At 44.0% G+C, this 27,727-nt stretch overlaps 1 protein-coding gene across 3 annotated transcripts in view; it reads left to right on the top strand.

Moving 5' to 3' along the window:
- The window catches only part of KMT2D (lysine methyltransferase 2D), a 176,884-nt gene that overhangs the window by 84,785 nt on the left and 64,372 nt on the right, over window positions 1-27,727 (top strand). For 2 of the 3 annotated variants that reach the window (XM_073663778.1, XM_073663779.1), the window contains exons 23-33: window positions 5,271-5,421; window positions 5,943-6,020; window positions 11,270-11,434; window positions 12,491-12,554; window positions 13,106-13,332; window positions 13,456-13,529; window positions 14,731-14,781; window positions 15,010-16,767; window positions 16,853-17,026; window positions 17,160-17,305; window positions 17,704-19,583. In XM_073663778.1, coding sequence (XP_073519879.1) covers window positions 5,271-5,421; window positions 5,943-6,020; window positions 11,270-11,434; window positions 12,491-12,554; window positions 13,106-13,332; window positions 13,456-13,529; window positions 14,731-14,781; window positions 15,010-16,767; window positions 16,853-17,026; window positions 17,160-17,305; window positions 17,704-19,583 — 4,768 coding nt within the window. The remainder of the gene's footprint in view (window positions 1-5,270; window positions 5,422-5,942; window positions 6,021-11,269; window positions 11,435-12,490; window positions 12,555-13,105; window positions 13,333-13,455; window positions 13,530-14,730; window positions 14,782-15,009; window positions 16,768-16,852; window positions 17,027-17,159; window positions 17,306-17,703; window positions 19,584-27,727) is intronic. The other variant, XM_073663780.1, reaches the window with a different exon arrangement.

The following is a 27,727-nucleotide window of genomic DNA, read 5'->3' on the forward strand; positions in this document are numbered from 1 at the left end:
TCTGGCCGACTTAGCTGATCAGATCGGCCATGCCGGAAAATATTTACTTACGGCGTCCCTCGACTCCTCTGCATGCTCAGCCCGGGTTTCCAGTAATCTCGTTGCCTTACGTAGAATTCTTTGGCTTAAAGCCTGGAACTCTGACCCGGCTTCCATAAGATCTCTAACTAATCTTTCTTTTCAAGGTTCCAGGCTGTTTGGATCCAAGCTAGATCAGATCATCTCCGATGCTACTGGGGGTAAGAGCACCTCTCTTCCCCAGCCCAGACGGAGACGCCCCCTTCAATTCCGGTCCTTTCGTCAGTTCGCTCAACCAAACCCCTCCTCTCAACAGGACCGTACTCCAGCACAGCGGGACAGTCGTAGACCTTCCTTTAGGCCCACGCCTAACTGGCGCCCAAAGAATCGCTCCTCCAAGTCCTCTGGATCACGATCACGATCCACCAGGTTTTCCTCAACATGTCGGGTCACTCCCACCTGGGACTTCTCCCAGGGTGGGCGGCCGTCTCCTTCTGTTCACAGATTCTTGGCTCCCGGCAGTAGAAGATGCCTGGGTAAAAGAAATTGTGACGACTTCCGGCTACAAAATCGAGTTCAATTCCAGCTTTCTCAGGTCCCGCCCCCCACAACCATCTCTGCTTCCCGGTTTCCTCCAAGCCATCACCTCTCTTCTGCTCTCTGGAGTCATAGTCCCGGTTCCCGTTCAGGAAAGGTTTTCCGGTTTTTACTCAAATCTCTTCGTCGTCCCAAAAAAGGACGGCTCACTACGTCCGATTCTGGACCTTAAACAGCTAAACCGACATGTACGCATCCGACAGTTCAGGATGGAGTCCCTCAGGTCTGTAATCGCCTCGATGGAGGCCGGGGAATATCTATGTTCAGTGGACATTCAGGATGCATACCTTCACATCCCAATTTGCGCGTCACATCAGAAGTTCCTACGCTTTTCCTTCAAGAACGCGCATTACCAGTTCACTGCCCTCCCCTTCGGCCTCGCCACAGCCCCGAGAGTTTTCACGAAGGTGATGGCGACAGTTATGGTCATTCTTCGAACAAGGGGAATTGTAATCATCCCCTACCTCGACAACCTGTTAATCAAAGGCCCCACGTTCAAGGACTGTCTCCACAGCCTCCAGATCACCTTGAACACTCTCTCCCGGTTAGGCTGGCTGATCAACACGGACAAATCCTCCCTGGTCCCATGCCAACGCCTAACAATCCTAGGGATGCAGTTCGACACGACCCGTGCCCGGGTCCTCCTTCCGAGGGAAAAGATAAACTCCCTACGACAAGCAATCCACATCCTCTCCGACCCAGATCCACACTCCCTTCGCCTATGCATGAGTGTCCTGGGAAAGATGGTAGCGGCCATGGAGGCAGTTCCGTTTGCCCAGTTCCATACCCGGTCTCTTCAACTAGCCCTTCTCTCAGCTTGGGACAAGAATCAGTCATCTCTAGATCGACGCATCAAGTTACCTTGTCAAGTAAGACGGTCCCTAACCTGGTGGTCCCGCCCTTCTTCCTTCAGACCCTGGAGATCATTCCTTCCTCTTCGCTGGCAGGTAGTCACGACCGATGCCAGTCTCATCGGTTGGGGGGCAGTTTTCCTACAACACACGGTCCAGGGCCGGTGGAGTCCCCACGAAGTCTCCCTTCCCATCAACATTCTGGAGATAAGGGCGATTTACCTGGCGTTGCGTCACTGGCAGAAGATCCTGGCAGGGTCCCCAGTCCGGGTACAATCAGACAATGCCACGGCGGTGGCATACATAAACCATCAGGGAGGAACGCGCAGTAAGCCCGTTTTAAAAGAGGTGGCAAAAGTGCTACTTTGGGCCGAGAAAACGGTCCCGGCATTCTCAGCAGTCCACATTCCAGGGGTCGACAATTGGGCGGCCGACTTCCTCAGTCGGCAGGGCCTCGCCTCAGGAGAATGGTCTCTCCATCCCGAGGTGTTTCACCAAATCTGCTTGCGGTGGGGCACGCCGGACGTCGACCTCATGGCGTCCCGGTTAAACCACAAGGTCCCGTCCTTTGTAGCTCGGTCCCGCGATCCACTAGCAATCGCTCAGGACTCGCTAGTCATATCATGGTCACAGTTCCAACTGCCCTATCTCTTTCCACCTCTACCTTTGATCCCTCAAGTCATAAAAAAAGTAAAGACAGAAGGAGTACCAGTTCTCCTAGTAGCCCCAGATTGGCCCAGACGCGTCTGGTACGCAGATCTGGTAAATCTGCTTGTCGACTCCCCCTGGAGACTACCAGACTGTCCGGACCTCCTCTCTCAGGGTCCTATTCTTCATCAGAGTTCTTGTTCTCTGAATTTAATGGTATGGCCGTTGAGGCCGTGGTGTTGAAGACGGCGGGCTTTACTGACAATGTCATTCAGACCCTAATTAACGCCAGAAAACCCGCTACCTCGCGCATATGCCACAGAACTTGGAGAGCCTTTTTTCGTCACTGCGAACAAGATCAACTGACTCCTATGTCCTTTTCTTTGCCAGTCATTTTGGCTTTTCTTCAGTCTGGCCTAGAGGCGGGACTATCTCTCAGCACTCTCAAGGGCCAAGTTTCGGCCTTGTCCATTCTATTCCAATGTAACTTAGGTCCTGACCTGAGGATGGCTAGCTTTCTACAAGGTGTGGCCCACCTGGCGCCCCCGTATCGCCCACCAGTGGAACCATGGGACCTTAATATGGTCCTAAGCGTCCTACAACAGCCTCCTTTTGAACCCATTCAGGACATTCCAGCCTCTCTCCTTTCCTGGAAGGTGGCTTTTCTGGTGGCTGTTACCTCTATTAGAAGGGTCTCAGAACTCGCAGCCCTCTCTTGTCGGTCGCCTTTTCTGGTATTCCATCAGTACAAGGTAGTGCTCAGGCCGGTGCCTTCCTTTTTGCCAAAAGTGGTTTCCGCTTTTCACATTAATGAGGACATCGTTTTGCCGCCTTTTTGCCCTGCTCCAGTGCATCCACGGGAGAAGTCTCTGCACAAACTGGACCTGGTCAGAGCTCTACGTGTGTACCTTTCCAGAGCGGCCTCCCTTCGGCGCTCGGATGTCCTTTTTGTCATCCCTGAGGGGCATCGCAAGGGTCTCCCTGCTTCCAAGTCTACCATCGCCCGTTGGATACGTTCGACCATCTTGGAGGCACATCGCATCTCGGGCAAACCTCCCCCTCCCGGAGTAAGGGCTCACTCCACCAGGGCGGTGGGGGCCTCTTGGGCGGTTCGCCATCAGGCTTTGGCCTCTCAAATCTGCAAGGCCGCAACGTGGTCTTCTCTTCACACCTTTTCAAGGTTTTACAAGGTCCACACTTATTCTTCGGCTGATGCCAGTCTTGGACGGAAGGTCCTGCAGGCGGCAGTTGCCGAAGTCTGACATAGTCTGTGACCATCTTCTGTTCTCCCACCCAAGGGACTGCTTTGGGACGTCCCATGGTCCTGTGTCCCCCAATGAAGCGATAAAGAAAGAAGGATTTTGGGTACTCACCGTAAAATCTCTTTCTTGGAGCCTTCATTGGGGGACACAGCACCCTCCCTGTGTTTGGACTTATGTCCCGTTGGCCCTGTTGGGCATCTCATTTAGTTTTTCACGGTTGTGCCCCGTTGGGCATTTCATAGTTGGTTTTTATTGTGTGTCTCCTACTGCTCTAGCCACTAACTGGTGAGCTTGGTGCCTGTAGGCGGGTGCATATTGCGGAGGAGGAGCTATTTTCCTTTTTTTGCATAGTGTCAACCTCCTAGCGACAGCAGCATACACCCATGGTCCTGTGTCCCCCAATGAAGGCTCCAAGAAAGATTTTGCGGTGAGTACCCAAAATCCTTCTTTTTTTAATAATTTGATTAGTGAGCTGACTTTTTTTAATCCTATTTGGTGTACAGAACATATTTTGATTGCTTGTTTTTCACATTTTTTTTAGAGATGTGGAGTGACAAAAACATTGCAATTCTGGCATTTTTATTTTATATTGTATTTTGTTACTCAAGTTGTTTACCATAGAAGATACTTCTATATTTTGATCTAACTTTTACGGATGTGGCAATACAAAATGTCTTAGTTTAGGTTATTTGAATTGTTATATTTTTTACTTTAATTCCCCTTATGGGATTTGAACCTGTGATCATTTGGTTGCTTGCACTATATAGTGCAATACCATTGTGACTGAGCTTCACAGAAGTACTGAAATACCAGCATTGGAGGACTTTACGGCTGCCATTGTAACCCCTTCGTTTCCCACGATCACGATTAGAGCCGATTGACAGCAGCATCTAAATAGTTAATAGCTACTAGAGACAGATGCTGGTTATGTAATATAGCTGGTTCTTGCAGATACCTTCCCAGGATATTAATTCACTTCCTAATGTGGGAAAGGGTTAAAAAATGTTGTAAATACAAGGGAGAGAAGAGGAACATGTCCCTGTACCCCATATATTTTCTGAAAGTCTGTGTCCAGCAGCTTACACTCAAGCATATACTTTCTTGCCTTTTTTTTGTAAAAATGCACGCAGTTCTTCCATTCTGCTTTCATGTGCATATTACACCCCTCCTTTAAACAGACTAACACCGATACAGCCAGTAGACTATAAAAGGTGCAAAAAACAAAAAAAATAAACATGGATAGAACTCGTACCTGAATGAGCCTTTGACTGGTATTCCTTTCAAAGCAATTGTTTAATTTAAAGGGATTGTCCCATACTTTAATTGGATGAGTTATCAATACCTGATTGGTAGAGGTCCAGCACTTGGGACTCCCTCTGATTACCTGTGCTGGGTGAATGTGCTTAGTAGTTGAGCTGCACAGCACAGCGCTGTCAGCTGCATAGTGGCCACAGCGGGGTACTGCAGGTTCACTCCTATTCTTTCGAATATCGGGTGGTGTGCAGTCCTGGACCAGTTACTATGGTATTGATCACCTATCCTAAGGATGTTCAATACTTTAATATTGATGGGCTAACTCTTTTAATAGCATTGCATTCTTGCCAGTAAATTGCTTAATGTGCTTATGTTCCATAGGTTTTGTGCATTGTATTATCAACCTCTCTAAAATGATGAATGATGCAAACTAAGTCAATATTTTTATAAAAACCATATTTATTTGCAAGACTTTCTAAGTGACAGATTGATAATAGTCTGATAATGATTATTATAGACTTGTACTGTTGTACTTTCATGTAGAAACTAATTTTTTTTTTTTCATAGTTCTTTTGTCATTTTATTTTTTTCTTTCTTTTAAAATAAAAATCAGATAACCTATTTTGTCCTCTCGCCATAGGAAGCATTTTTTGGCAAAGAGTTGATGGAACTCAGCAAGCAAGCCCTTCTTGCTGCTCGTCCTGTACCCCAAAAAGCAAAGACTGTGCAGGGTATACCATGTCCGGCATCTGGAACTGCGCTGACGCCACATTTGCTCCAACAAAACACAGGTAACAGCCAATTTCTAGTAACTTTCTTTATTGGAAATCTTTTTAAACCAATTTATTAAAATTGTAATGGGTGGTTGTCAAATGTAAAATGATCCGCTGGTCTAACATTCATGGTAATATTATAAATGCACACTAATAAGACTTGTATAGGGCGCCAGTCAAGCTGATGCAGTGCACAGTGTCTGGCTTACAGCCTATTAGTGACTCCCATACTATTAGATCAGGCGGGCTGCCCAGCACTATATAAGTGCACCCCACAGAGACAGGCACCCAAATTTCCCAAGCCAACACCAAAGGGCCCAACTGCACCCTGCAAAAGGTGAAAAAATGTGCCCCAAAAGATGTATAAAATGCATGACACCAATAAATTTCATAGTGATCTGTTAGGACTTTATCTGTTTGAAAACTATTCTGCCATTACTGTGTTGGCACCATCATAAACATGATTATGCTAGTGTGTACGGAGCCTTAGTAGATGTCAATCACTTTTGTTTTTTTTGTTTTTTCCCCCCCTAATTCAGTGCTGACTACAGCCGCCACTAGTTCTGCATTGCCTCATGATGACTCTGACAGCAATGAAGCAAAGCTAGAAAATTCAGGTTAGTAATATCAAACCGCTCTATACGTTTTATCCTATTTACAAAGATCATGCATGTCCAGTAAAGGAGTAAACTCTTATTTCAAGCATGCATTTTACCAAATTCTCAATAATTTCCTCCTGAAACATTTCAGTTACTGGTATTCACTGTTTTGTTTTGTTTTTTTTCTCATTATAATTTGCAAATTGTTGCCTGAGACCACTGAAAGACATGTCTGCAGGAATAAATCAGTCCCTTGGCCTCCACATGTAGCCTCTTGCTGCTCTGTGCAGTCCACATTGTGCCTGTTCTATAGAAGCCCCAGCGTAAGAAAATCTGCACTGTGCCAAGGAAAGAAGACTTTGTGCCTGCACATAGCTGGAATCTATGGGGGAAAGGAAAAGACTTCCTCTAATATAGAAATAAGAGTAAAAACTGCCCAGAAAGCTTCTGGTGTCAAAACAAATGGAATGTTTAAGGTGGAAAAGCATAAAGGCTGTCAAAGCCAGACTGCAGTATTGAAGTGTTAGCATGAGCAAATAATGTTTAGGTAAGGAAGGAATAAAAGGGTTAATCTATGACATATTCCACCGGAGATCTAAATTTTAAAAAACTGCCATGACTCATTGAGTATGGATTTCGGCTAGCGTCTGTCTCTCCTTTCCTTTTGCCTGTCTTTTTGAGACTTGGGCATAGTTATTTACCTGCCATCCCCTCCCCGCAGAGGAAGCGTCAGAAACCAAGGCCCACCTGAGTATTGCAGCTTCCTACACTGGAGAGAAAATTCTGATGACTCTGCCAGAGGGAGCCCTCGGCTCGGATCTGGAGAAAATCTCCACAGAGGGTTGGTCTCTCACAATTGCCCTAAATTTCCTTCTATTTTGTGATGTGTTGGGTATGCAGTGGTTGATTTAATTCCTTTGCACCAGGTCTCCCCAAACCGTCCCTTGCTGCACATCAGCTGTCACCTTCCCTTATGTTGTAATGTGCCTCCGCATCGATCACTGCTGTCCAGCAATGTGGTGGTGTTTTTGTCTGGTAACATGAAGGGATTCAGAGCCTCGGACTTATTTCTTGATTGCTTATCCATTAAAGCAGGTGCGGGCAATTAATTTTCCCAAGGGGCCACATGAGAGACTGTGACTGTTGTGGAGGCCAAACCAATAGGCTGAAATTCTGTTCAGTATTAATATTATAATAAAATTAATTTATATTAAATCACTTTAATATTGAGTAGAATACAGCTGCTCCGGTCTCCTCTGCACTGAGTCTCATCAGCAGCGCGATGAAATAACTTTATTGCGTTTGCTGTCTCACACGCTGGTTGGTGGAAGATGGATCCGGCAGCCTCATCTTCCACCAATGTATTCGCCACTTTCTGCATCCTGAGGATGGATGGCGGGCGGGGGAGGGCATGGTGCTGCCGTGGGCCACTGTTTCAGCCATTCGGCTGTCTGTCTGCAGGCCAGACTGGAACAACCAGGGGGCCTAATGTAGCCTGCGGGCCGTACTTTGCCAAGGTCTACGTTATAGGGACTCTTCTGGAGAAAAAAAAAGACATTTTTATTAAACTTTCTATTTTTTTTTTTTATTAATTTTTGGCAGTGCTAGGGCATGAAAGTGAAATAGAAATGTTCTTTTTGAACAATGATTTCAGAAAGCTAATAGTCCTCCTACATGGAGGATTGGAATTCCGGACGGATCTTTGCTTCTCTTTATAGGCCTAGATAAGGATGGCCTGAATGGACAGGGACAATGACCAATACAAAAGTTCTGTTGATTCACACATTTTCCTTTTACAAGTTAACAAGCATTTTCTCCTGAAAAGATGTCCAAAAAGTAGAAGTCCTTGCAGCGTCCTTCCATCGTACATTTCTATGTGGGCATGACTTGGTTATAAAGTTGAGAGTTGTATGTCAACCTATGTGGTCACCATTACAGTTGGGATAGTCACAAGTCCTTGGAGCTAATATAATTTATATAGAGAACGTATGATTGATTGAATTTCTAGATGGATTTCCTATTCAGGGGTTTGGGAAAGCTGTGTGAGCGCCCTGCCAGAACGGTGCAACTAAATTGCTTGTCACTTAGCTTTACCAGGACCAGATATATTAAAAGAAACCTATGCACATACACACTTTACATATATAGGTGTAAAAATGGCATAAACATATTTTCTACCAAAGAACTCCAGAAAGCTAACTAGGTGTGAACATATCCTAAAAAGGAAAGGTGATTTAATCCTTTTCCTGATTTTGAAATTTTGGCAATGTATTTCTTCACACGGTTAGAAGAATTCCTATTCCTATATGAGGTCTCATGTTTTGCAAGACGGCTATATTTTCTTTAGGCAAAAGTTTGCCACACACATTTCAGTGTTATATTTATATCAACCTGCACTGGGCAAAGGGCACAAAACAAAGCCGATCATGTCATTTTTATTTACACCATTTATCGTTCACCAGAAATGTGTTCACTGTACTGTGCAGGTTTTTACAGTTATGGGGATGGCAACTAGGTCTTTATTTTACTGCTTTCTGGTGCTAATCAGAATTTTTTGCAACGTTATACATTGAAATATTTTTCCATAAAGTTGCTACTCTTCAGCTCCCTTTTCTTTTACCTAAAATGTACTGGTATGTAGAGAACTTTGTGTGTGTATATACCAGTATTTTATGTCTGTAAAGAATACTGTTAGAGAAAAATCTCCATTGGAAGAGGTTTTCCCTTCTATGCCACATGTGCTGGAATTGACAAAAACTTCCGATGTATTCATTATAAAAGCAACTATTTAGCACTGGAGGACCCCTACTCCAATATGTGTCATCTTGTATTGCGGAGGAGAAATTCAGTAGTCTGGTACCTTTGCTTGGGAGAGCATCTGGGTTATAATTACTAGAAATGTGGTGCCCTTGGCAAAGGAGAGTTAAAGGGGTGGTAGCATCTTGTTAAATGGGTAAAATTGGAATGTGCTCGTATAAACAAGCACTTTTGCATTTTACCTTTTGAGTAAAAAACCTCTCCGTTCTCAAGAATGGATGGGTTGTTTAATTCTATAGTTTTAGTTTGTTGTAGCAGCGGTTTCCTAGGTAATCGGCACACACTTGCAGGCTCCTTGCTAAATTTAGCCTGCAAGTACTTCTTTGAAGGTGGCCGGATAGCTGGATTCCATCAGCCGCAGTGCCCCTGCACTCCTCCCATGCTGCAGAGGAAAGTCTACCTGTGGGAACAGCATGGGAGAGCGCTCATTCCGGAACATCAATGTGACCGTAGATCGCACCAGCGGCCAGGAACGCTTCCCTCCCTCCTACCTCTAACCTGCAGAGTCTCAGCAATTCCACATAGATTTAAAATACTAATTCAAACCTGGTGAAGGATTCATGTTTACAGAGCGGTGAATATGTTGCCAATGCACTTGATGTGATTTATACATGATTTAAAGGGGTGTTCTGGTCTAAAGCTACAAGTCTGTAGTCACTTTGTGACTGCAGACTTGTAAATCCTCACATTGCGTGCTGTGAGGATTCTCCAGTGCTGGAGCGGTCCTGTGACGGAACATTTGCCATATACATACTTTCTGCCACATTCCGACTAGATGGGCTGGGTCTCGTGCAATACAAGTGTATTGAGCCAGGCCGGAAACGGTCTAGTCTGAATGTGGCCAGAAGTATGGATATCAACCGCCACTCCCAGCATCGAAGAATCCTCACAGCGCCCAGTGCGCGTGACGTGAGTGACTGTAGACTTGTAGCTTTAGACCAGACAACCCCTTTAATGGAAATGAAGAATTTGAGAATACATTGAATATAATCGGAGGAAAGTTTTTTTTTTTTTTTTTCTTTTTAATTCTTTAAATGGGTGGACTTACTGGCATCAGCCCTGTGTACAGTCACTGGGTTCAGTGGTCATGTCACAGTTGCCTATAAACATAGGCTGATGGTGGACCACAGGGGCATCGGCATGGGATTTACATATCCAGACAACCCCTTTTTCTTATATATTGTGAGATCTATTTGAAAAGGCTGCTAACCATGATTGATCTCATTTTGGGTCCAGTAGCAGGTATGCGAGGGTTTTGTCAAATTTAGAAGTTAAAGGTTTAATGCACCTTTTGCATAAATCCATATAAAAACTTTGTAGACATCAGCTCTCCTAGCCCATGTACGTCTCTTCATGTACAAGCACCTTAAAGGGAATCTGTCACCACTTTGGAGTTATCAGACCTCTACTATGGGCCATACAGGGTATAGAAAAGTAAATCTATACATACCTGTGTGGCCCATATTAGAGGTCTGATTGCAGAGAAATCTGTTTTTATAAACTCCATTTTGCACAGGCTTGGCGCCCCCCCCCCCCCTTCCCCTTCCCCCAAGCAATCCTTGCCCATCTGTTTATTATTCCCGGAGATCCCCGCCTATATGCTTAGTTATCATATCCCCGCCCCTTCCTCCCCTGCACGTCACAAGGCCCTGTGACATGCACTGTGCTCCCTAACTTCCGGTAATGCGCAAAGCGCCGCTCACATAGAGCTCACATAGCGCGTGCTTTCCTTCATCTCGGCCCCGTCTCTCCATGCTCTGCGCTGCAGGTTTCTATTGCGCAGGCGCTGGGAAGTGACAGTGACGCCCTGACGCCTGCGCAATAGAAGCCTGCGGCACAGAGCACTGAGAGACAGGGCTGGGATGAAGCAAAGCGTGCTCTGTGAGCAGCGCTCTGTGCATGCTCGGGAAGTCAGGGAGCACATTGCACATCACAGGGCCTTGTGATGTGCAGGGGAGGGGGGGAATATGATAATTAAGCATATAGGAGGGGATTTGGGAGAATAATAAGCAAATAGGTGGGGATTTCTTGGCATCCCCCGGACGCCAAGCCTGTGCAAAACAGAGTTTATAAAAACAGATTTCTCTGCAATCAGACCTCTACTATGGGCCATACAGGTATGTGTAGATTTACATTTCTATACCCTGTATGCCCATAGAGGTCGGATATCTCCCAGGGGGTGACGGATTCCCTTTAAATTGTAGCATGTGTTTTGCTCAATCTGTCCTATAAAAAGAATTGTGATGGCTTTGTTGTGCTCTTGGGGTTACTTGCTAAGAATTGGTGTTTGACCATTGTCTTGTTCTGTGGTCAGTACATGGGTGTAAAATGTTAATTCTGTATTTTGTTAGGGTGTGTTTGTCTCCTATTGTAAGTCAGTTGCTTTCCCCCTTCCCTATGTATGCATGGACATAGATAGCAACAATCCTAACTTTGCTTTGTGACCACAGAGATACCCAAGATGCAGAATACAGACATACAGCAGATGCTAAAGGATGTGCTCGGTCCTCCTGATTGTGAACAACCTGTCGCTAGGCCGGCTGGGAGAATCGAAGGGCACATGGCAACTGGATCAGTAACCCAGAGTCCAAGACCCTTTGTTCAAGCCATAGCAGGTCAGTGTTTGCATTAAGTTCATCTGCCTTCAATCTGCAGAACTGGCTGCCCTGGTATACTGAAGTGTACCAAGAGATTCGTATGAGGAGGAGTATGAAGCTTTAGTAACGTAGATCTTGTGTGGTATTGTTTGTGCTGCAAGGACTTCTCTCTAGAACAGAATCTGCATCATGTGAAAAGCCCATCTAATATATTTCTCATTACGATCTGTGGTCTTAGACAGATATGTCATGATCATTATCTGGTCCTAACCTAGTCAAATGCTCTCAATACCTTCTTTAACCCCTTAATATACATTCTGGTATTGAGGAGTGGTGCATTACTTGATCATAATGCAGAATAAAGATCAAGTTTCTCCCCTTCCATCCACAGCCCCGAATAGAAGTGAAGTAAATGTGGTACCCTCTAAATGCCTATATTAAATATTAGGAGTAGGGGCTCGTCTTGAGGATGGAATCAGAAGATTAATAGAAGGAAACTGTCCGATCCTACGGGCTTGAACACTCTGGCCCTTGGCTGTAATACCATCTGTGCGGCCCTGCTGCTGGCAGCCTTTCATCTTCTTTTTTTTTTTTTTTTTTTTTTTTTTACAGAGACTAAAAGGCAAGATTTACTACAATTGTCTCTAATTTTTAGACAGTGTAAACTTATAAGAAATAATCACACAAGCAAAACTGTTCTGAAACCACATGAGCTGCTGTGATTAATTTGGTCTTGTCCAAGTTTCCACCACCTATTGATTTTCTTACTCTGTGCCTGAAATTTGACCGGTAATGTCGGTGTACTTTCTTTCATATTAAGCCAAGCCTCTTTATCTTGTGAACCCCATCTAGCGAACCTCATAAAGTGTCCAAAATGAATAGGGGTGGGTTTTTTGTTTGGCTCGGATTCTGATGCTTTTGGCATAGTCACTCTCTGCCCGCATGTGACTAAAAACCATCCAGAGAAGGTCCGTGGAAAAAGCACTTGCTTCTGCAGGCAAAAAGTCTAGGGCCAGTTGACTGTGCATGATGGATGGTTGTGTGATTATTGATTGAATGACTTGTGCATTTTAGGTGTAACACTTTCATCGAATGTTCAGTTGGATCCTTTTTCGCCGTCTGGCTTCATGGACTCCAGGTATGTGCAACTGACCTTTTCTTTTAGGTCTTGTGACTTCATTATCGTTTTGTTACTGCAACTGCCGTGTTGGTTATTGCATTAGGTTTCATTCATTGACTTCAGCTAGAGAAAAACCTTCTAGATGGAAAGCTGATCTAAAAACCACTTGTGTGGTGTCACATGGCAGAGGTGGATTAATTTACTTCAACAGGTTTTATAATTTTTTTCCATGCCATGAAGTGAACTGCTGCCATACAGATAGCCAACCCAAAAGAAAAGAACTATAGGATGGGATTTATTGTACGGAGGCACATCTCCCAATAGCTCAGACCATAGTCGGCTGAAATGTTTTACCCATAATCAGGCAGTTCTTTATATCGGTCTTTAGCATTCAAAAAGTGATTGGTAACAAAAAGCTTAGGTGATGTGGCCTGTTGTTTGGACACATAATGAATAGCATATGTCTTCTACACCTTTCCATTGTCATCAGTTCTTACATTTAGTGTCCAGCTAATTCAGTAGGGTTTTTATAGGGTTTATCTTAACCTGGTGACCTTTTCCATACATAGGGACCGGAGTGGTTTGTTCAGTCCTGAGCACTGTGACACTGATGGCTCGTTGACAACGGCCTCTACCCCTACTACACCGACCACAGAGGGAGAAAATGATGGCCTTTCCTACAACCAGCGCAGCCTGCAACGTTGGGAAAAAGATGAGGAGTTGGGGGAGCTCTCTACCATATCACCAGTTCTTTACGCAAATAAAAATTTCCCAAATCTTAGGAAGGACTACCCAGGTGAGTTGATGCAGTTTTCTTGTATGCACGTAATTGTAGAAAAATCAAGCGGTTTACATAGTGACTTTACAGACAAAACCACCAGATTCTTAATCCCATGCTAATCTAGTCTTGACATTTTAGACTGGTCAAATCGATGCAAGCAGATCATGAAGCTCTGGAGGAAAGTGCCAGCACAAGACAAGACTCCTTATTTGGCAAGTGTTGAATGATTCTTTTAAACTTGTATTTAATGTTTCCCACTAAAACTCCATAATTTTTTCCAAATGGGTTAAAAATTAAATTTTGATTTTAATTTCTTAAAGCGTTGTCTCGTGTTGATTAATAATTAAAATTGCAAAGTGCCTGTAAAACAAGTAACTTTGCAATTTACTACTTGTTAAAAATCCTCTAATCTTAAACGGAGGGATTTTTAATTCTATTGTTCAGTGTTTGTTGCCTAGGTTACCAGCCACCTTTTAGAGTGACCAGTTTCCTATGTAAGAAGCATGCTTGCAAGCTTTTTCCTATACAGCTTGGGAGCTCCCCTCTGAAGCTGGCTGGATTGTTGGATCTGGCGAGCTTCAGTGTCCCAGCGCTACTCCCATACTGCAAAGTCAAAGCTTGCCTATAGTAGCCGCATTGGAGACTGAACAGTCCAAGCAGCGGAACAACTGTGTGGCCGGCCCGAACTGTCACTTTATGGAGTGCAACGCCCCCAGCAAGCAGGAAGCCGCAAGGCAGAGGTTCATGCCTGAACCATGGGCAACATCTAACAGCTGAGTTTTACTGTGAAACGTGTTGTGTGTCAGAGAGTACGGTTTATAAATGAGTACGGCAAAGGGAGAGTGTCACCCATGGCGACTCCATGTCGGCATCTCCCCAAATGGCTTGACTTCATTGGCAGGTTTCTCTCTATAGACAAATAGATGCCAAGCCAGGCAGAGAGAAGCCGGATGTCAGCCACCTCCTAAATTCCTCTCAATTGCTTTTCTGGTTTGTTTTTAAACTGTTTTCTTTGAAATGCTGCAGTGTTTCACACTAAGGCCACGGCCCCACTATCCGTATTCAGTCAGTATTTTTTCTCAGGAGTGGGAGCCAAAACCAGGTGAGGAACAATCAGAGAAAAGGTATAATAGAAACAAGTCACCAATTCTGCATTTATCACCCACTCCTGGTTTTGGCTCCCACTCCTGAGAAAAAACACTGACCAAATACTGGTAGTGGGGCCGTGGCCTAAGGTTGTGTTCATACATCAGTGTGTTGGGCCGGGATGTCCAAACTGACCGCAGGTCCCCAGTCCTGAACTTGACAGCCAGTTTTGCAAAAATAAATATATTTGTTTGGTAATGTTTCAGGAAGAAACCGTTTAAATGTGGCGGGTACCAATACTTATTTTACTATTGATCTTTTCTATAGCAAAAGGCCAAAGACAATCGTGCGGCACATCGTATAAACAAGGTACAGAAGGTAGGCGCCTGCTTTATAGATAGTAACTAACCTCGCCACTAGTTTCTCTAGTCTTATCTGCTGCTTGCTATACCTTATTAACCAATATAATCCAATCTTGCATATGCGTATTTATCTTCTGCCCGTTCAGCAAGCTTGTAGTCATATAGTTATATTGCATAGTAATGTATACCCTGAAGCCTATACAATATATTTTACTTGGTGTATATTTTGCTTTGGTCTCTATAGCAGGCAGAGAGTCAAATCAACAAGCAGTCCAAGGTAGAAGGTGTACGAAAAGCAGAGCGTCCAGTTCTTCAGCTTCAAATTCCCATGCACCCTGGTTCTCAGTCTGGATTAAGCCATGACTATCGAGGTGCATCTTCAGGAGGACAGGATGTCTACATGTCTAGTGGCTCTGCAATGTCTACCTCCTCAGACTTGTTTCTAAAACCTTCTTCTGCAGGCACTCCTGGAGCAGAGTCATCTGCTGACATTTTCTTCAAATTGCCTCCACAGTCTCCATCTCAGGAGCACTTTCCTAGTTCTCCTGCATATTCATTGGACTCCCGATATCAGTCTTCCTTGACACAGTCACCAGCCTCTGTAGGGGCATTTCAGACTCTTTCTGGGGCAGAGCACCAACCTGCACTGAATACACAGAATGCAGCCACTTGTGTGGAGTATCCGCCTTCCCGTGCAACCACTCCTCATCAGTCGGAGCCATTTGTCAAGCCACGATATCCGACTGGATCCCTTGATAACCTTTCATTAATAGGGAGCCCTAGTTCAAGGTCTTTTCAACCAAACGAGTCCTCCAGCAAACCTGACACCATGATGTCTCCTACACGTTACAGTGATAACAAGAGACAAACTGATGGAGTCCTCCTTCAAATAAAAAAGGAAGAAGTTGGGCTTGGATCTCCTGGCTTTCCACACAGCGCTGGTTCTGATGGAACACCTGAGATGAAATATGATGTGTTTAAAGCGCCCCTAACACCTCGAATGTCTCAGTTAGAGCCGCACAGTCCTGCTCAGTCACATCGGGAACCACATATGCAAGCACAAATGGCATCACCTCAACATCATTCAGAAATGTACAGACAGACTTCAACAACACCATACAATGACCCTTTCTCGCAGCCTCCATTAACTCCGCGACCTCAGCCCATAGAAAGTCGACCTTTGTCTTCTGACCCTTTTGCTCGTGTCCCAACAAGTCCACAATCCCAGGGAAGTTCCCATTCCCCTTTAACCCCTAGGCCATTGTCAACCGAAGCATTTTGTCCCTCACCCGTTACACCACGATTTCAGTCCCCAGACCCATATTCTCGTCCACCATCTCGACCCCAGTCGCGAGATCCATTTGCACCACCTCATAAACCTCCCCGTCCTCAGATGATAGAAACTGGTTTTAAACCAACTGCACAACTTTCTCACTCCAATCCCTCGGGTACAAACTACCAACAATCACTAGATGTTCACCAAAAAGCTCAAGTTGGCCAACAGCAAAGTTTATTTGCTCGTTCACCAGGAGCAAGTGTCTATCAAAGTTCTCAAAACCAGCTATGCTTTACTTTTCCTCATTCTCCTGGAGATGGTGTCAAAAGTTCCCCTTCCCACCAGCCGCATGCAACTCCTACCCATTCCTTGAACAGCCATTTTACCCCAAACAAGCCACAAATCTACACTTCTCCGAGCAGCAGTACCGTCTCCTCCTTCCACCCCGCAGGTAGTCCTCACTCGTCTGGCAACAGTAACACTTCAGATGCCTATGTTCAATCTCCACTCCGACCTCCTTCAGTTTTACCCCAAGATGCACCCTATCAGTCCCCAGTCTCTAACCAGCGTGCAGGTCTCAATTCTCCAGCAGAAAAACCTAGAGAAGATATGGCCGTTATTCCAAATGCTCTTGTCAGTACTGGTAGGGATGTGCCGGAGCTACAAGGAACAGCTGATGCTTCCCTAAGCAATCTCAGTCAGTCTGAGCAAGAGAAGCAAAGACAGGTATTTATGTGTTTGTGTTTGTTATAGAAATAATGTAAAAATATATATAATATTACTAATTTTGAACTGCCCTTATTTCATCCAGCGTCAAAGACTTCGAGAGCTCCTCATTAGGCAGCAGATCCAAAGAAATACCTTAAGACAGGAAAAGGAGGCTGCGGCTGCAGCTATGAATACTTCACAAACTGGATGGAGTGGAGAACCAAGCGGACAAGGCTATGATCAGTCAGGTCGTGTAGTGATGTATCCACCTACACAGGTAAGTTGATGTATGCTAGTCGTAATGGATTGTTCTGGTGTGACAATTATTATACTAGACTTCAGGTTGACTTTTGCTTAAGAGAATTTCATGGTGTTTTTTCCCCCCCCCCACACTTTTGCTTGCAATGAAGGAAAAGGGTCTTGGAGTGATCAGTGCTTCTTCAGGGGCTGCAAAAGTTCCTGGGCAGGTAGTAGCTGCAACATCATTTCCACAAGAGGAACGTTTGAATACATCTTTGCCTTCTCCATCTTCTGTTTCTGTTGATGGTTCTGCCAGGTAAGCACAAATCGTAGACGTCTGCACTTACAGAATCTGAGACAATTTACTCTAGATGGTGGCTTTCTCTATGAACACTTCTGTTGAACATAAGTGTTAAATGCCTTATTCCTATAAAAATCTTTCTTGTTTTTCTCAAGCAATAATACCATTATAAGTAATGGACAGAGCAGACTGAATTATATGACCTTTTCTTACTCGTCTGAATCGGTGCCTTGTAAAATACCGTGTTAACCTTTCAAAAGTGATCAGATGATCATTGAGAAATGTTAAAATTAAATAACCTTCAGGTCACATTTCTATGCCACTTTTGAATCATGTAATATGTAATGATCTTTTATTTCACATGGTGATATAGTCTGAATGTAGTATCTGATGATACCTGTTTCTCTCTTTAGACATTTGGCTGAAGGAACTCAAGCCCTGTTTACAAGGGGATCTTATTCTGATCAGCAGCATGTTTGGCCATCACCAGTTACAGGACAGAGGACTCTGGCTCCGATCCGTTTTCCGGAAGGGAATAGGCCACCATCAAGCCCAGCAGTAAATAGTGGAGGTGTAGTTCGCCTGCCATTTCCTGGGGATCAGGTCACTGTTGGTGGGGCACCTTATATTGAATTGCGCCATCATGGACAAAAACTGCCTATTGGAGTTCCCTTTTCACCACCTGGTCCTCTAAATAGGCCTCGCTTCTATGTGCCAGGTGAAGGTGCCAATCCCACTGTAATAACAGGAGTAATGAGAGGAGATGGAAATCCATTGCAAGTACCTGTAATGAGGAGTCCTTTAATGCAGCCCCAAAAAACATTGGCTCCAACTATTCCTCATGCAGTAAATGTAGGAGTCTCACAGGCTATACAAACAAAAGTTAGATCTGCGACAGAAATTACACAGCAGCAAGCCAATGTTCCTCCACAAATCAATCCTCCCACTGGAAGCTCTAAGATAGGATCTGCTCCTGGTCTTGTAAGTGGGAGAGTCCAGTGTGAGGATCCTTCAGAATTAGATGTTGTTTTTGATACGCACAAAGACCTGGAAGATGACGATCTGGCTAATTTAAGCCTTGATGTTGCTAAAGCTGATGATGATTTGGACAATCTTGATAATCTTGAAACAAATGACCCCCATTTAGATGATCTTTTAAATGGAGATGAATTTGATCTTCTTGCTTACACAGACCCTGAGTTGGACACTGGTGACAAAAAGGACATTTTCAATGAACACTTGCGCTTAGTTGAGTCTGCAAATGAGAAGGCTGAAGAGGAAGCAATGCTTAAGCTGGAGCCGGATATTGTAGAAGCGAAAAAGGAAAGCCTTCCAAATGAGTTGCGAGCTAGTGAAAAATTGGAAATGAGCAAAGATAGACCACCAGGGGGTATGGGACTGAATTTAGGTTCACATCTTTCAGGTAATAGTAACACTTCTCAAGTTCCTTCCAGTGAGGAAGCAAAGCAGTCTGCATACACAGGAGATTTAAAGCCAAAGCTAGAAGACAGTGACCTGAAGACCAACACCTGTCAATTTTCTGGTAGCAATAAGATAGTTAAGAATGAAATGTCTCACAATGCTGCGAAAGCCTCATTTGGAGCAAGCATATTAAAAACAGGAGCTAATGTGCACAATTCAAATTCTGTCCAAACAAGCAGTGCTACCCTCTTCCCTAGCAAAGATTCCTCTACTGCGGCTAATCCAAACAGCCTAATTTTGGGAAAATTTGAGTTAGATGAAGGCCCATTGGGTCTGCCATGTTCACGCCACTCTCCTGCAGATGATCTGGATAAGATGGAGAGCTCTCTTGTAGCTAGTGAACTTCCACTTCTTATTGAAGACCTTCTTGAACATGAAAAAAAGGAACAGCAGAAAAAGCAGTTATTAACTGCACAGCATTCAGAAAATGCACAATCCCATCCAATGATCAATACTGCAATGTCCAACCAGCCAGGGCCTCACATTCAACAGGAAGGTCATCAAGCAAACCTCGTAGGACTTGGGATTGTGCCCAGACATCAGGGGATGGGGTCTACGCAACAACTATTAACTCCTCAACAGCAGGTGCAACAAAGACTTATTAGTGTGCAAGCCAACTCTACTTTGGAGTCTCCCATGCATACGTCTGCTAACCAGAGCCATGTGCTTGGTGGTCCGCACTTGTTACAAGCTAGTGGACCTCAACAACAGTCGCTCCCTCCCAAGCCAATCATGGGGCAACAAATGGTCATGAAGCAGCAACCGATAGTGGTACAGCAGCAGCTGACAAATAACTTTTTCCCTGACACAGGTATGTGTAAGATATTAGGATGTGATGCTAAAATTGCTTTTTACTCTTTCAGGATGCAAGCTTGTTTTAGCTAATTCAAGTGTCATCTGATTATGTCAGTGCTTATAAAACTCCACTTCTCAATAGACAATCACTATAAGGATTGACCATCTCTGATGAATGTTGCTGTGTGTTTATGGCCATAATCCTTTCACAAACATAAAGGATGTTATCTGTTTTTTGAATAGCAAGATGTACTCCAAAACAGTGTGCGGTAAGGAGAGATAAATGGGCTGCTGACATTTGGCAGTAGCTTAACTGCCATTAGGTAAAAAGTGTTATATTTTTTTTTCTTTACCTAAAATTTGGGACCCCAACCCCATGCACATTAATGTTTTGATTTCCAGCTGTCCTGCCAAAATTGGATACTAAGGCCAACATTCATATCACTAATGTGTATGGGCACCCTTTAAATATATTTTGCAACAATGCAGTTGTTCGATATGCATGTGGATTAGATCAGCGATCAGGGCAGCAAAGGTTGATGTCTCATCCTGGGACAGGGCAAAAGAAGTTTTTTTTTAAAAAAATGTAAAAATATAAAGAAAAAAAATCACATTAAAGAAGTGTATATACAGTACAGACCAAAAGTTTGGACACACCTTCTCATTTAAAGATTTTTCTGTATTTTCATGACTATGAAAATTGTACATTCACACTGAAGGCATCAAAACTATGAATTAACACATGTGGAATTATATACTTAACAAAAAAGTGTGAAACAACTGAAAATATGTCTTATATTCTAGGTTCTTCAAAGTAGCCACCTTTTGCTTTGATGACTGCTTTGCACACTCTTGGCATTCTCTTGATGAGCTTCAAGAGGTAGTCACCGGAAATGGTCTTCCAACAATCTTGAAGGAGCTCCCAGAGATGCTTAGCACTTGTTGGCCCTTTTGCCTTCACTCTGCGGTCCAGCTCACCCCAAACCATCTCGATTGGGTTCAGATCTGGTGTAGCACCCCATCACTCTCCACAGCCTGGAGGTGTGTTTGGGGTCATTGTCCTGTTGAAAAATAAATGATGGTCCAACTAAACGCAAACCGGATGGAATAGCATGCCGCTGCAAGATGCTGTGGTAGCCATGCTGGTTCAGTATGCCTTAAATTTTGAATAAATCCCCAACAGTGTCACCAGCAAAGCACCCCCACACCATCACACCTCCTCCTCCATGCTTCACGGCGGGAACCAGGCATGTAGCGTCCATCCGTTCACCTTTTCTGCGTCGCACAAAGACACGGTGGTTGGAACCAAAGATCTCAAATTTGGACTCCTCAGACCAAAGCACAGATTTCCACTGGTCTAATGTCCATTCCTTGTGTTATTTAGCCCAAACAAGTCTCTTTGGCTTGTTGCCTGTCCTTAGCAGTGGTTTCCTAGCAGCTATTTTACCATGAAGGCCTGCTGCACAAAGTCTCCTCTTAACAGTTGTTGAAGAGATGTGTCTGCTGCTAGAACTCTGTGTGGCATTGTCCTGGTCTCTAATCTGAGCTGCTGTTAACCTGCAATTTCTGAGGCTGGTGACTCGGATAAATTTATCCTCAGAAGCAGAGGTGACTCTTGGTCTTCCTTTCCTGGGGCGGTCCTCATGTGAGCCAGTTTCTTTGTAGTGCTTGATGGTTTTTACAACTGCACTTGGGGACACTTTCAAAGTATGCCCAATTTTTCAGACTGACTGACCTTCATTTCTTAAATTAATAATGGCCACTCGTTTTTCTTTACTTAGCTGCTTTTTTCTTGCCATAATACAAATTCTAACAGTCTATTCAGTAGGACTATCAGCTGTGTATCCACCTGACACAACTGATGGTCCCAACCCCATTTATAAGGCAAGAAATCCCACTTGTTAAACCTGACAGGGCACACCTGTGAAGTGAAAACCATTTCCGGTGACTACCTCTTGAAGCTCATCAAGAGAATGCCAAGAGTGTGCAAAGCAGTCATCAAAGCAAAAGGTGGCTACTTTGTAGAAACTTGAATATAAGACATATTTTCAGTTGTTTCACACTTTTTTGTTAAGTATATAATTCCACATGTGTTAATTCATAGTTTTGATGCCTTCAGTGTGAATGTACAATTTTCATAGTCATGAAAATACAGAAATTTCTTTAAATGAGGTGTGTCCAAACTTTTGGTCTGTACTGTGTGTGTATATATATATATATATATATATATATATATATATATATATATATATATATATATATATATATATATATATATATATATATATATATATATATATATATATATATATATATATATGAAAAAGTTTGGGCACCCTTATTAATCTTAAGCTTAATGTTTTATAAAAATTTGGTGTTTTTGCAACAGCTATTTCAGTTTGATATATGTAATAACTGTTGGACACAGTAATGTTTCTGCCTTGAAATGAGGTTTATTGTACTAACAGAAAATGTGCAATCTGCATAGAAACAAAATTTGACTGGTGCATAAGTATGGGCACCTCACCAGAAAAGTGACATTAATATTTAGTAGATCCTCCTTTTGCAAAAATAACAGCCTCTAGTCGCTTCCTGTAGCTTTTAATGAGTTCCTGGATCCTGGATGAAGGTATTTTTGACAATTCCGCTTTACAAAACAATTCCAGTTCAGTTCAGTTTGATGGTCGCCGAGCATGGACAGCCCTCTTCAAATGATCCCACAGATGTTCAATGATATTCAGGTCTGGGGACTGGGATGGCCATTCCAGAACATTGTAATTGTTCCTCTGCATGAATGCCTGAGTAGATTTGGAGTGGTGTTTTGGATCATTGTCTTGCTGAAAGATCCATCCCCTGTGTAACTTCAACTTTATCACTGATTCTTGAACATTATTGTCAAGAATCTGCTGATACTGAGTGGAATCCATGCGTCCCTCGACTTTAACAAGATTCCCAGTGCCGGCATTGGCCACACAGCCCCAAAGCATGATGGAACCTCCACCAAATTTTACTGTGGGTAGCAAGTGTTTTTCTTGGAATGCTGTGTTTTTTGCCGCCATGCATAACGCCTTTTTGTATGACCAAACAACTCAATCTTGGTTTCATCAGTCCACAGGACCTTCTTCCAAAAAGAAATTGGCTTCTCCAAATGTGCTTTTGCATACCTCAGCCGACTCTGTTTGTGGCGTGCTTGCAGAAATGGCTTCTTTCGCATCACTCTCCCATACAGCTTCTCCTTGTGCAAAGTGCATTGTATAGTTGACCGATGCACAGTGACACCATCTGCAGCAAGTTGATGCTGCAGCTCTCTGGAGGTGGTCTGAGGATTGTGCTTGACTGATCTCACCATTCTTCTTCTCTGCCTTTCTGATGTTTTCTTGCCTGCCACTTCTGGCCTTAACAAGAACTGTCCCTGTGTTCTTCCATTTCCTTACTATGTTCCTCACAGTGGAAACTGACAGGTTAAATCTCTGAGACAGCTTTTTGTATCCTTCCCCTGAACAACTATGTTGAATAATCTTTGTTTTCAGATCATTTGACAGTTGTTTTGAGGAGCCCATGATGCCACTCTTCGGAGGAGATTCAAACAGGAGAACAACTTGCAAGTGGCCACTTTAAGTAGCTTTTCTCATGGTTGCATACACCTGGCTATGAAGTTCAAAGCTCAATGAGGTTACAAAACCAAAAAAAGTGCTTTAGTAAGTCAGTAAAAAGTAGGTAGGAGTATTTAAAACAAGAAAATGATAAGGGTGCCCATACTTATGCACCTGTCAAATTTTGTTTGAATGCAGATTGCACATTTTCTGTTGGTACAATAAACCTCATTTCAAGGCAGAAACATTACTGTGTCCAACAGTTATTACATATATCAAACTGAAATAGCTGTTGCAAAAACACCAATTTTTATAAAACATTAAGCTTAAGATTAATAGGGGTGCCCAAACTTTTTCATATAACTGTAGATAGAGAGATACACATTATATATCTATGTAATTTCACACACACACACATACACCTATAAAATTGCCCCACTAGTTAACCCCTTCAGGGAACACCGTAAAAAAAAAACTGCTTGTTCATCAGACCGCTGAACAAAAAAAAACGCAGTCAAATGTAAATGAAAAAGGTATCACTGAAAATGTCATCTTGTCCCTTAAAAAAACAAGCCGCAATACAGCTCCATCAAGCAGAAAAATAAAAAAGCTATAGTTCTCAGAATAAAGCGATACAAAATTGTTTTTTTTATTTTTTATAAAATTGTTTTTATTGTGTAAAAGCGGTAAAACATGAAAATTTATATAAATGTGGCTGTAATCGTACTGACCTGAAGAATTAAGCGGTCTTATCACTTTTACCACATGGTGAACAGCATAAAAAAACAAACAAAAGACAATTCCTGGATTGCAGTTTTTGTTCTTGCTGACTCCCAAAAAGCAGAATAGAAAGCGATGAAAAAAATGTGACCGAAAATGGTACCAATAAAAACGCCAACGCATCCCGCAAAAAAACAAGCCCTAACATGACTGTTGGCCGACATATAGAAAAATTATAGCTCTCAAAATATGGCGATGAAAAATGGTTTTACAAAAAGTGTCTTTTAGTGTGTGACAGCTGCCAAACGAAAACATAACAAACAATATGTAAATCTGGTATCCTGTAATTCGCACTGACCCAAAGAATAACGTCATCTAATCACTTATACCGCATGAGGAAAGGCATAAAAAATAAAACCAATTCTTCACCTGTTGATTTTTTTCGTTCAGTCTCCCAAAGAACGCAGTAAGGCTCAGCTCATATTTATCCTGCTCTGATCGCTTACACCGGGGTTTCCGTGTAAATCTCTGAAATGCGTGATTCAGACTGAACCCACGACAGAAGATTCCCTATGATGAGGCAGATAGGGACACTGTGGATGCCAACTCGCCTATGATCCGGTGATGCCCACAGTTTTGTGCACCTCTGAAAAGGACACAGAGGCCAGACAGAGTAACTCTACTGCATCATTATAGTGAATGGATCCCTAGGGGGTTTCATCTGAATCGCGTCTTTCAAAGATTTAGATGGAAACTCCAATGTAAAGCTTCAACTCAAGCCACACAAAAAAAAAATAAAGTTCCCACTCAGGTCCATCATCTGTCAATGGAAATATAGGGGGCTTCCATGTTACTGGTAGCACAAAAGCTCTAGAAAAGTGCTATGGGCTATGGCTCCTCACCCCCCCCCCTCTCCCCCAGAGAAATCCAGCGACTTATGCTCGCTCAAATCGAAATTCTTCTGAGCCCCATAGTGTGCCTAAACCACATTTAGCGCCTAAATGTTTGGCATCTCTGTAGCGATGAGAGCCTGTTTAATTTACGGGGTCCATGTCTCCAGAAGCAAGAGCTGGGTACAATGTACGGGCACAACAACATACAGCGTCAGATTTGCAGTATTCACTGCTCCTTGTTTCTGACCACCTGTAGATAAATTCGCAGAGGGGTGTAAATTCCAAAATGAGGTCACATGAGGGGGATTCTGCTCTTCTGGCACTTAGGAGCTCTGTATATGGAGTCCGCAAACTATTCTACAATAATTTGTTCTCCAAGAAGCAAATAGTTGCCCGTCCCTCCTGAGTCTCTCCATGTGGCTTAGCAGTACTGTACAGCCACATATGGGGTATTGCCACGTTCAGCAGAAACTGTGATAAATTGTATGCCATTTTACCCATTTCCCTATTTGAAAGTTTAAAATCTGAGTCTATTTCTTCACCGCCGAATGGTATAAAATTGTGACACACCTGTGGTGTCCATATGATCACTGCACCCCTAGATGAATTTATTGTGAGGTGTAGTTTGTAAAATGAGGTCACTTATGGGGGGTTCTGCTGTTCTGGCACCTCAGGGCCTCTACCAGTTTGACTTGGCACCCTCAAACCATTCCAGCAAAATCTGCACTACAATATGGCGCTCCTTCCCTTCTAAGCTTTGCACTGTGTCTCAAAAGTTGTTTTCGACCACATATGAGGTATTTTGTGTTCTCAGGAGAAATTTCATAACAAATTGTTAATTGTCCATTTTCTTCTATTATCCCTTTTGAAAATGTAAAACTTGGGACCAAAGTAACATTTTAGAAAAAAAAAATGTTTTCCTTTGACTCAGCCCAATGTTATACAATTCTGTCTGTCGCCTGAGTGTTGAAAATGGATGAATTCCTCAAGAGGTGTAGTTTCCAAAATGGGGTCACTTATAGGGGTTTCTCCTGTTTTGGCATGTCAGGGGTTCTTCAAATGTGACATGGCTTTCCCAATCTATTCCAGCAAAAATTGTGCTCCGGAATTCAGTTGGCGCTTCCCTTCCCTGCCATGCGCCCAAATAATAGTTTTTCCCTTCACCCATGACAGCACACCTGAGAGAGAGGGATCCGCCCACCAAGGACAGGAAATCTTCTGAAATAAAAGGGCTGTACCCCCCCTCCCCGCTTCAGTTGGTTTCCTGTCCTTGATGGGGATCCTTGTATAGAAGACAGCGGAAGAAGAGGAGAAGTACTCACCCAGGCCCGTCCCGGCGCCGGAAGAACGGGCTACGTGCCTGTGGCGCCGGCCTTCGGGTGTCTGGAAGTGCCGTTCACAGGTTCCCTGGGGACTTACTGCACGTGCTGGTGGTGGAAAGGTCCCGGGCTTCTATCGGACCCTTGCTGCACGCCCCAGTCCTGCTCCGGAAGTGGCTGGGGAGCTCAGCGGTGTTGCGTTCACCTCTGATGTCACGGCGCAAGGCACGCTGGGAAGGGCGTGCCTGAGTGATGTTGGGGACGGCGCCGGAAACAAGATGGTGGCGCCCTGTGCTTCGCCGGCCGCCACTTAAAAATGGTGGCCGCAGCTACGATGGGGGAGGGGAAACGTTAGAGGACTGGAAGATGGTGCTTACCCCACCCATCCCCTTGTTTAAGAAGGATCAGCAGTGTCAGGAGGCTGCTCATGTGGTCTGTTCACTATGGACGATCAAGACAGGGAGCCGCAGCCACCACCGCCACTATCATCTGCTCGCCATCCGAGAGGCAGCCGCTCGAGTGGTAGGAGCATCAGCGTTCCAGCCAGAGGAGCAGAGCTTCTCAAGACTCCTCGGTATCCAGAAGGGATGCGTTGCGTTCACGTGACAGCCTCCAAATCCAGTATCTTCAGTGAACAGCGGGGGTGAGATCTTTGTGAATGTCACCATATTTTTGCTAGTGGGCCTCTTGTGTGCTTTAATCACTAGGAGTGGGGACCCAGGAAAGTTACCGCCAAGAAGCGGAACAGGGAATGTGTGCTATGCAAAAAACCTGGTAGCAGCCGACTGGCAGAAAGCGCTCTGCTCAGACTGCATTCACAGGACTATCAGTGAGGGTACCCCTGACTTTGCAGCTAGCCTCAGGTCCGTCATCAGGTCTGAAGTAGAGGGTTTCCTGGAAACACTATTGAAGAAAAGGAGAAAAATCCTATTGGAAATTTCTTCTGATCCTGACTCCTCTACGTTGTCGGAAGGGCAGTGTTATAGCAATACCTCACTCTCATCCTCCTCGGACAGTTACAGAGGAGGCAGGCCGTACTTTCCAGTAGAGGATACTGACAAGTTGGTAAAAGCTTGAAAGAGGACAAAACAGCTAAGTCCCCAGAGGACATAATGTTTGGAGGGTTAGAGGAAAAAAAAAAATGCACCTTTCCGGTAAATTCTAAGGTCCAAGCACTCATTAAGGTTAAGTGCACACTGTGCGTTTTTGATGTGTTTTCGCGGCATTTTTCCCCCCGAAAATGCATCAAAAACGCTATGTAATCCGTCTGCCTGCTAATGCAATGACAGTCCTGATGTGCTGTGCACATGGTGCGGAAATTTCCGCTCAGGATTGTCATTGCATTTAAATACGCAGCATGTCCATTCTATATAGCGCTTCTGCAGCGTTTCCCGGCCATTGACTTTAATTGAACCACAGCAAACCTACAGGTATAAATATACTTGCGGATTTGCTGCGGTTGTTTGCTGCGGATTTGACTAGTCAATGGGTCAAATACGCAGCAAAAACGTACATAGGATGTACCCGGGCCAGCTGGGGAAGACTATTTCTCCCATCACCCGACCACCGCTCCCGCTGATTACTGCTTCCCTCAGCCACGCCACTCTCGCTGTTGTCTCCTCAGCCGGGGCTGTG

The sequence above is a fragment of the Phyllobates terribilis genome, unplaced genomic scaffold (assembly GCF_046119375.1).
Source record: "Phyllobates terribilis strain yellow unplaced genomic scaffold, ASM4611937v1 Scaffold_2__4_contigs__length_985480577, whole genome shotgun sequence".
In the NCBI taxonomy this organism is placed as follows: Eukaryota; Metazoa; Chordata; class Amphibia; order Anura; family Dendrobatidae; genus Phyllobates; species Phyllobates terribilis.